Raw genomic sequence first — 11,144 nt, forward strand, 5'->3', positions numbered from 1 at the left:
TTGTTTGTTTGGGATAACCCGACCAACGCACCAACATCGCGTCGACCTATCTTGTTGTTTTTTTGGGGGGGGGAGGGGGGGGTGGCGTGGGGGGGGGGGGGCATATCTTTCATAGATAGCACATCATGCTGTACATTTAAAAGTGGGGGGGGGGGGGAGTCATGTGAATAGGATTTATTTGTTTAGTTCAACACGATTGATACCTTGTAATTGTTTGAGGTTTTACATCGCAACGCTCAGCATCGGAAGTAAATCAAAATGTTGTTGGTTGTTTTGTGATGCAAACAGAATGTCCATTATTTAACAATAAACTGAGTTACACTCTTTCAGGTACCAACAGTGTCACTTGATTGACAAGTGGCGGTAATATGTTAGTTTGACATTCCATCTAATAGAAGCGCTTGCTCCTAATACATTGAAGTAAGTTCAAACCAACGTGTGTTCCCATATACGTAGGTGTTTTACTCGCAGGCAAGCATCTAACTGAAAATGTGTTCGAATGTGTTTTTAGTGTTTAAAATGTATTAAACAAATTACTCACGCGATAATTGGTTGATAATAAATACCTTCATGCATGCATTTATATTACAGAATATTCTTATTACCTGTTTTTCAAATAACGGCAGGAAATTTTCCTCGTGGAACTCAAACCAAGTGTAATTTAAGCACATTTGATGCACAGGTGAAGGGCGCGTGGCCAAGTCACTTTAACACTATCAATTTGTCATAAAACAACATTTTTTTATCATATTGACCAAAAAAAAAAAAAAATTTTTTTTTTCTGATATGTTATATATGTTCACCTGTGATTTGATGGATGCGCACACTGTCCATAAGAATGTAGCGTCCCTTATACTCTCACATAAGAATGTAGCGTCCCTTATACTCTCACATAGCGTCCCTTATACTCTCACATAGCGTCCCTTATACTCTCACATAGCGTCCCTTATACTCTCACATAGCGTCCCTTATACTCTCACATAGCGTCCCTTATACTCTCACATAGCGTCCCTTATACTCTCACATAGTGTTCCTTATACTCTCAGATAGCGTCCCTTATACTCTCACATAGCGTCCCTTATACTCTCACATAGCGTCCCTTATACTCTCACATAGCGTCCCTTATACTCTCACATAGCGTCCCTTATACTCTAACATAGCGTCCCTTATACTCTCACATAGCGTCCCTTATACTCTCACATAGCGTCCCTTATACTCTCACATAGCGTCCCTTATACTCTCACATAGCGTCCCTTATACTCTCACATAGCGTCCCTTATACTCTCACATAGCGTCCCTTATACTCTCACATAGCGTCCCTTATACTCTCACATAGCGTCCCTTATACTCTCACATAGCGTCCCTTACACTCTCACATAGCGTCCCTTATACTCTCACATGCGAATGTAGCGTCCCTTATACTCTCACATGCGAATGTAGCGTACCTTATACTCTCACATGCGAATGTAGCGTCCCTTATACTCTCACATAGCGTCCCTTATACTCTCACATAAGAATGTAGCGTCCCTTATACTCTCACATAAGAATGTAGCGTCCCTTATACTCTCACATGCGAATGTAGCGTCCCTTATACTCTCACATAGCGTCCCTTATACTCTCACATAAGAATGTAGCGTCCCTTATACTCTCACATAAGAATGTACCGTCCCTTATACTCTCACATAAGAATGTAGCGTCCCTTATACTCTCACATAGCGTCCCATATACTCTCACATAAGAATGTAGCGTCCCTTATACTCTCACATAAGAATGTAGCGTCCCTTATACTCTCACATAGCGTCCCTTATACTCTCACATAGCGTCCCTTATACTCTCACATAAGAATGTAGCGTCCCTTATACTCTCACATGCGAATGTAGCGTCCCTTTTACTCTCACATAAGAATGTAGCGTCCCTTATACTCTCACATAAGAATGTAGCGTCCCTTATAATCTCACATAAGAATGTAGGGTTCCTTATACTCTCACATAAGAAGAAAATACTTAAAACCATACTATTGCAGATGGCCAACGATAACAAAATTTAAAATCCTTTTGTCCACAAACAATAAAAGTGAACTGATAAACAAAGCAAAATACATATATCACGCAAACAATTTAAGAGAAGAACTTGTAAGTGATTAATCGATCAATGGATTCACTCATCACACACTACCGATTTTGTTCATATACGCATACTTATGTCTGTCTAAAGTATACATGTTATGATTCATATTTACGTGTTGTCCGTCATACAGGTATCGGATATACGTATATATCAGATACTTGTGTGTATATATATATATATATATATATATATATATATATATATATATATATATATATATATATATATATATATATATATATATATATATATATATATATATATATGTATATATTTAAAAACACATGTACATTATTTGTTTCACGCATGTATTATTCAATGAGAACTTTATCACACTTTATCCCATTTTCAACGCGACATTGACGGTATAACACCTTATAAATATACTAGCCTGTGGGATATATCTGTCACGTGCACGGACTACTTTTTACTTTACACTGAATGATTTTTCATAATTAATAAAGACGAGAAAACTTTAGCTTCAAAATTATACGACGTTCAACCTTTAAATGTAGTCATATGACATAATTTTTCGCCATCCGTATAATGAATCAGCTGATTGATGGCGTCATAAAATGAAACTTTTTGCGTCATTTTCCCAAACAAATTTGACGATTTATTATAAACGCGACTTATTTCACATGCACATGTACTGTATATCGACATACGGTATTTAAATTGTCAATTAATCACATTTTCCTTATTTCGTGTAATGTGCATTGTTTATAATCCATAATCCATGCATATACTTTTGACATTTAAGAATGTTCAACAAGCCATACAAATATCGCACAATTCATAAATAATCTGCAATATTTGCTATCCGATTAAATTTACGTTAATCATAGAGCTGTGTAAAGTATAAGATGGTAAAAATAGCACCACACTGGAATTCGGAACGTCCCATTTTGTACACGGATATTATCCACTGATTTATCTGTTGTGTAATGGAATGTTTTCCATTCTTTGTGTATTTATGTATTAAATTATTTTCTTGTACACAATAAGGGCATTTATCATAGACAAATAACATTGTACAAGTTTAAACATAATTATGTTTGTATGCAGAAATCTGCAAATGCATCCGAGTTTACCAACAGCTATTATTTGATAAACTGCTCCGGTTCATTTTAACAGCAGTAATGTACATAGAGTACATGACGTAGCGTGTGACGAATCAGAAAGTTTATCGAGTTCATAAATTCATATGAAAATAGTGATATGATGGCATGAGGGTCTTTATTTAACTATGCTAAAATAATTATTAAAGACCCTAGATGCAAAATCGCCAATTATTGAGTTAAATGGATTATTAGATGGATTTTAAAGGATAATTAAAGGTAAGATACTAGTTCGAACGTGTTTTGGTTTTTGTTTGTACTTTTGTCGTTCCCTGTTCTCGGGGAAATGATTTTAACATGGGGGCCATTAATGTATTGGATCACACACGGCATACCCATAACATTATATAAAACACGTTCTGCGCGTCCTTAAATTCGTCGTCTGAAGTCGGAAAACGTATTGCCCTGCATATTAAGTCAAATTAAGTGTTAGTCGCTGCAATTGTCTGTTTACTCGTCTATAGTGTACATGTAGAATCTATGTTGACATCGACATCATTTTGTACGGAGCAATCGCCACCATATTGGATTTTGATAATTTTTTTTCAAAAATAAAATGAATTATAGTAAAGTAAAATCTTCTTTTCGCGGTCGTAATGTGTTTCAATTCGCATGTTGCGTAAAATTGAATCGAGGCATATGGTGATATTTTTACTAGTTTAACTGTTTGTGTGTGAATTTTTTAAAGACTATTTTGCGTACCAGAACAAATGCAATTATATCACTACGCATGGTTACATTCGTTAGATTTTAAGCGATTTTTAAGAATGAATTAAACTAATTGTTGGGCTACGGTTATTAGATCTAGTTATGTTCAATGTCACGTTGAAAAAAAATCAAATGTGATAAATAGAATACTAGGATTAGCGTTGAATACAGAGAAGTTTATGTTGCTCGGCTCGAACACCGAAAGCGCTCGCCAAGACTCGCGCTCCCGGCGTTCTAAGCCTCGCAACATAAACTTCTCTGTATTCAACGCTAACCTAGTATTCTCTATATCTCTTACTTTGTTAAAATTGTTGATTAAATCTTTAAGCTTTTTTTCAATATGTCAGAATCCTATCCACATTCCAGGTTTTACATCCAATCAATTAATACATAGACACTGACCTTTTTCAGATTTCAGACATTATTAAAATGAAAGAAAAGAAAATTTTATTAACATTTTTAACGCTTCCTGCGCTCATTTATACAAATGTCATTTATTATATACGAACTAACAGTCTAGGGGAAGCAATCGCGATTTATGAACACATCGGGACATACTGATTTTCCTCCCTTAACGATCTTTTCACCTTTATACTTCAATGAATGAACCACCAAAGCAATCGATTAAAAGTTTTCTTCCTCCTCTATCAGTTACTAAATGCAATCATCTGAACCAGAAGTATATTTGTATTCACTAATGTAGGCTAGAAGCCTTATTGTTAGCTTTATTGCTGAATAAAAGTTGTTGTTGTTGTTGTATAAGAGCGAAATGAAGACATGACGCTGTTCACGCAGCATAAGTTCGCGCGTTTTTGCAGAGTAATCGGGCTTCGGTCGTATAACGCGTGTAATAAAAAATTGTTTTTCATTTAGATTGATTGTTGGCATTTTTCTATTGTTTCCTAGTTAGAATATATAAAAAGACTAACACGTAAACACTGTCATAAAAATCCCCTACCCACCGACCCACCTGCCATGTAATGTGTCGGGTTATCCTAAACAATACATTGTTCAAGGATCGCCTTCTTCAAAATAAACCGTTGGTTTCCAAGTTCACATTCAAATACAAATCGTGCCTTAAAGCGCTAGCGCATAAAGCATTAAGTGCGTTGATGATATTGACACATGTATGCGATCGATTCGGCTGTAGTAATAGGATTTATTCGTAAACATTTGTAATACTTATTGACCACGAGATATAATTTGCGTTTGCGGTGTTTAGTATATTACATTGGGGCCATTTTGAGGACAAGTATATTAACACTTTTTAAATATAATTTATTGATTTTATATTCATATTACTTCAGCTTGGCAAAATGTATTTACACTGTTAGAACATATTCAATATTGTGTAAATATTTGAAAATTGTGGTGTGTGTTTTAAAAGTAACCACGCAATAGAGGATCTAATTTTTCGTAAAGTTGGTATGCATGGTTCGATTGAAGTGTTGGTGTTAGGTGATGAAATAATGAACATAAATCTGGAGGATGTCTGTTCCCATGGTTACCTGTTCCACGTGTAGTCGGCCCATCTCTTCACGCGGTTCTGCAGTTTCTCGTCCACCTGGTGGTGCTGCAGGTACGACTTGATCTGGTCCATACTGCGAACAGACGACAATTGGAAAGAATAACGACATTCATGTCGATTTGCAAAAACGGACTAGAATATCTAGAACGCAGACGTGGTCGGCTGACGTTACATCCGAAATATCAAGTGATTATTAGTTAGATATGTCAACAAAAAATAAACAGATATTTGACCAAAGATGAAGCACGATCATACATATTGCACTTTTAGAGTAGCTCAACATTAGCGTTATAAAAGTTAAGTTATTATCACAAGACATTGACCCTTCGATCAAAATAAACTTTCATGCACAATAATACCATCACATATTATCTTAATCTGTATCGACAATATTACGCCAATACTTTTTGAGTTATTTCAGTGTTTGAGGTTAACGGACGTACACAAAAAAGAATGGAAAAAACAAAGGGCACTCAATGGCTCGTTTTGGATTCTATTGTTTCACAGTTTATAAGTACAGTGAATGTAGTTTGACCTCTGGTACAAATGCACAGAAAGTTGGACTTTTATTATTCACTAATGTAAACATAACGGAATACGTTAAGTCTGTTACATAATAAAAAAAAAACGTCAAAGAAAAACAAATACCGCGACTGAAATTCGGTCCGAGTTGCGTTCATGTTGGTGATAACGTCACCTACGTTGCCGACGACGGCGGCAAAAACCAAAACACCGATTAGGAACGTGGCGCCGGTGAAGACGAACTCCTGAAAAAATATCCGAAGTTGAAGAAAGTTAGAAAAGTACAGCGTGTTTTCGGGATTGAAATATACGATCACTAAGTCAGTGTCTACATTTGGACTATGTGATCGGTTAATACGGAAAATACGGAAGAAACACATATTAATTTGGTTTCAAATTGATTTCCACAAATTGATTAGATCTCTTGCTTTTATTTTTATAGCGAAAACTACCAATCATGTCCTATCCTTTACGAAAGGTGTTATTGTGTTTAAGTGTAAGGTCTGTTCCTCTCCTTTACGAATAGTATGATCATCCTTTCTGCCAGGTATCTTAATCTCTTGTACAAATGGTAAGATTATTTTACGTGCCAGGTCTGTTTCCGGAGGCGGCCGCTCACCGATTGTTGTGAGCGTCATCAACGACCAATACATCACCCGGATGTACTTCCTGAAGACGAAACGATATTCGCATGATAATCATAGCGAGGGAAGGTTGATATATAGCTCACCTGAGCAGAACGTGCCGAAGACTTCCGTCAACTTCTTCAATCGACATCGAAACTTATGTGAAAATGTCCATCGTCCTCTATGACGATTTGTTAAGATCGTTCTGGTCCGTTAATTAATGAGTTCACGTTTTTTTAGAAATGAAAAATTAATAAAATTATTTGTGACCACAATGCTCACATGTTTAGTATTTCTCATTTAGCATCGTATTGGAATTCGCTAGAAAGCTTGTTAAAATTGCAAGTTATTACACTGGGGTCGAAATTGGCCTAGCATCAAGGGTCACAAGTTTTATTTACCCTATATAGGAACACAAACTTTAAAAATCTTCTTTTTTTTAAAACCCCAAATGCCCGAAGCTTTCATAGTTTGTATGCAGCTTTATCTACAGGTCCTCTACATAATTTCCCTGGGGTCAAAACTGGCCCCGCCCGATTGGCACGCTGTTTTACATAGACATAGATTTCGAAAACCTTTAAAAAATTATCGTCTGGAACCATGAATCCCAATGGTTTCATACTTGTTATGCAGTGTATTACATAAGTCATCTACAAGGTGTGTTTATTAGATGGCACTGGGGTTAACATTGACCTTGCCCCTGGTATCATTACATTCATATAGGAGATACCTACGATCATTTTATTGTCTGCAACCGCAAAGACCAAGAGTTGTATAATAGGACTGTAGCATCATCTAGTGGTCCTCGTCAAAGGTTGTTCAAGATATGCCCCTGGGATCAAAATTAGCCCTGCTTTAAGGTCACAAGTTTTACACAGATACGGAAAACGTTTCACAATCCTTTTGTCTGAAACCTGGCAGCCAAACGCCTTCATAATGGTCATATGGTATCATCTAGAGATCCTCTTAAAATATATTCAAATTATGCCCTTCGTCAAAACTAGCCCTGCCACGAGGTTCACCAGTTTTACATTGACTTACATATATAGCGAAAATCTTTCCGTGTGTAGCCGCTAAGTCTATCTACAACATGTGTTTTGTTATTTTTAATCATTCCAATGGTTTGAAAACTGACAAAGCTCCAGGGGTCAAATTTAAAACATAAAATGATAAATAATAGCCAAATAATAATAAATTGTCTGAAACAAAAAAGCCCAAAGCTTTAATTTAATATGTAACACCAGGTAGTGGTCCTCTACAAAGTTTAATCAAAGTATGCATCTGGACTCCACATGGGCAACGCTTATGGATAAAATTGATTAATAAAAAATTACGTTTTTATATAAAAAAAACTAGCTTAAAATTATTTTTATCATGACAAGACGCAGTATTTACGGCCATCAACGTTAATTTATCTTCACGTTTTATTTAACAGTGTTTATCAAGTGTCGTATTAAAAAAACGTGGAGTCTGACAGTCATTTGAGACTTATCGCGTTGTCTGCACATGCATACTTAATTCCAATGAAGTTCCGAGCGAGAGTGTTACCTGGTGAAGCTGGCGTATTCCGGGCCGCTAGGGTATACCCAGCTGTTGACCCCCAGTCCCTCGTACTCGCTGACCAGGTAGTAGGCGCACCCCATCCAGTGGATCACCACCCACAGGTTCAATGATAGCTTGAACGCGCGCAGTAGGTTAGGGTTCCGTGTCCGACTGTAAGAGATTGAAATGTATTACTAGTATAATGAGAGTTGAATAAATAAATAATGTTCTTCTGTCGTTTTTTTTTCGTCCGATAAACAATGAAAGCCAAAACAATATCTCCATGTACAAAGTCCAGAAATTATCAAGTTCGCTTCTATATAATGATGACCGCGAACAACTACAGCCGTTGTCATTTAAGTCACATAACCATAGAAACACGGGAACCGTGGTGCACACACACATAATATTGTAATGAATGTCGTTGTATTTGTATTTTTTGATCACTTTACAGATCCCAATATAATGTATTGTGTGTATGAAATGAAACGCATATAAAGTCTTGTCGTCAGTTGAATTTATTGTTTTGCTAAAACACAACAATCATATTTATAATATTAACTAGATTTTGTCACAGTAGGCACAAATATCCATAAGCAATGACAAGTAACACGTTTTAATAAGCATATTATACAAATTCCAAGTTGAACAAGGGAGTATAATTTCGGCAATATGTGACATAGCATAAAAATAACTGAACGAAATTCAACTACGTATTATATTGAAACATTCTTGCAAGTTGACGTAGACAATTTAGAATATTTTCTTCGGAGAAGTTTGACAGTTTTAAGACAATTTTTTAACTTAGAATATTTAAGGACGAGCGGATACACACAGACAGGCTGACGAAAGGACGGACAGTCGGTCGGACAGACGGCCGGACAGACAGACAGACAGACAGACAGACAGAAAGACAGACAGACAGACAGACAGACAGACAGACAGACAGACAGACAGACAGACAGACAGACAGACAGACAGACAGACAGACAGACAGACAGACAGACAGACAGACAGACAGACAGACAGACAGACAGACAGGCAGGCAGGCAGGCCGGCAGGCAGGCAGGCAGACAGGCAGGCAGACAGCAAACAGACAGACAGCAAACAGACATACAGACTAACAGACTAAACGCGGTTCGCCCCTTTCGATCTTACGACGTAATAAAGTTACATTCGGAATGTTTGCTCACAAATTATATACAAATTTACGGTTATCATGTTACATAAAGCCCCTCATGGAGCAGTACCAGTTACCTGTCCATGAGATCGGAGTACCGACTGGTCGGGTATTACGTACCTGTCCGTGAGATCGGAGTACCGACTTATTGTGGAGTATCACGTACCTGTCAGTGAGACCGAAGTACCGACTCATGGTGGGGTATCACGTACCTGTCCGTGAGATCGAAGTACCGACTCATGGTGGAATATCACGTGCCTCTCCGTGATATCGAAGTAACGACTCATGGTGGGGTATCACGTACTTGTCAGTGAGAGCAAAGTACCGACTCATGATCGATTATCACGTACCTGTCAATGAGACCGAAGTACCGATTTATGGTGGAATATCACGTACCTGTCCTTGAGATCGAAGTACCGACTAATGGTGGAGTACTTGAGAAGCCTCGGTAGTCGCACCAGCAGTATCTGTACTTTGTCTGATACACGGTTGAGGATCCGGTTGAAATTAACGGTGAGGGAATAGAAACATCAATACAAATAGGTGCATGGTTATGTCAATTAAGGAAAACTAATACCACTCACATTGAAACAATCATCAAAAGGTTAATAATAAAAACAAGGGAATCTCGAATAAAAACAAAAAACACACATAAGAAAGTCAATAACAAATACAAACAGCTTTCAAACAGCTAAATGCTATACTAACATGGTATCACAGGCGACAAATCTGCGTAAAGAAAGCCGCAGACGACATTCATTGCGCCGAAAACTGTGCCTAGCGGTAGAACGGATGTGACGTCACAAATGAACTTCCTGCTGTTCATATAGCGATTCAAAATTATCTGTGGATCTAGAACCTGCATACAAAATCAAAAACTGTGCGGATAACGCCTTGTTAGGACTGATATAAATTGAATCATGTTCGTATAGGCTTCGAAATTTTTTAACTGGCTTGATTCGCTGACGTTGATATCGATTCTTCAACTCCGGTTATACATGCACCGAAATCACCAAATGTTTCCTAATAGTGTTTGCTCGTAGAAAGTTTACGCTGTGTGCTGTTAAACCAGCCTTCCTGAATATTGATTTCGATCGAATTTTATTTTCGAAAACAGAAAATAACACAAATAATCTTTATTTTTAATGCAATTTACATGTAAACTTATAGATGCAGTTCGGTTTAAATTATTTGCAATCTTGTGAAATTCGATGAAATAAAATGATTTATTATATGGAAGGGAGATTTAACATATATGGTGAATTCACTAAACAGTATACACAGTTGTGTCTATGAATAGGCATCAAAAATATAAACATTATTCCATCCTTCAAATATATTATAACAAATAAATCAATGCACATAAATGTTAGTGTAGACTGTGAAAATTTCGACATTAAGCTAACAATTAATCAACACTTAAAACCCATTTTCGGTCGCTGTGCTCCCTCTCATGACGAAGACCTATCATAATCATATTTAATATATACTAAGTTCTAGAACAAAACACAGTATACCTCAAAACGTTAATGTAAACGTACCAGACATCCGTCCTTGTAGAATGAGACGCGCATGTGGACGATGACGTCAACGACGTTAATGACGTCACCCAGCGAGTCCAGAACGCAAAACACCGACTCCTCGATCATCTTTAAGAAGTGACGGAGGCATGTTTGATGACGTTAGAAGAACGAGAAAAACCAGCAGAGTCGATATAAATCAATGCATTTTTGCAGAGTTTATGAACGATCAGTCAAATCAGGCATTATTATAAGCACAGCCAGTGGAAA

The 11,144-nt window shown here is 37.0% G+C and overlaps 1 protein-coding gene across 1 annotated transcript in view; it reads right to left on the bottom strand.

Annotated features, from left to right (window-relative positions):
* Positions 1-10,980, bottom strand: part of LOC127873676 (cyclic nucleotide-gated cation channel alpha-3-like) — a 28,391-nt gene extending 17,411 nt beyond the window's left edge. The window contains exons 1-7 of the mRNA XM_052417607.1: positions 10,896-10,980; positions 10,063-10,213; positions 9,751-9,832; positions 8,181-8,345; positions 6,597-6,675; positions 6,133-6,251; positions 5,465-5,557 (exon numbers count right to left, since the gene is read on the bottom strand). Of these exons, the coding sequence (XP_052273567.1) occupies positions 5,465-5,557; positions 6,133-6,251; positions 6,597-6,675; positions 8,181-8,345; positions 9,751-9,832; positions 10,063-10,213; positions 10,896-10,928 (722 nt within the window). The 5' untranslated portion in view covers positions 10,929-10,980. The remainder of the gene's footprint in view (positions 1-5,464; positions 5,558-6,132; positions 6,252-6,596; positions 6,676-8,180; positions 8,346-9,750; positions 9,833-10,062; positions 10,214-10,895) is intronic.
* Between the last annotated feature and the right edge of the window lie 164 nt (positions 10,981-11,144).

The sequence above is a fragment of the Dreissena polymorpha genome, chromosome 3, assembly GCF_020536995.1.
Source record: "Dreissena polymorpha isolate Duluth1 chromosome 3, UMN_Dpol_1.0, whole genome shotgun sequence".
Taxonomy (NCBI): Eukaryota; Metazoa; Mollusca; class Bivalvia; order Myida; family Dreissenidae; genus Dreissena; species Dreissena polymorpha.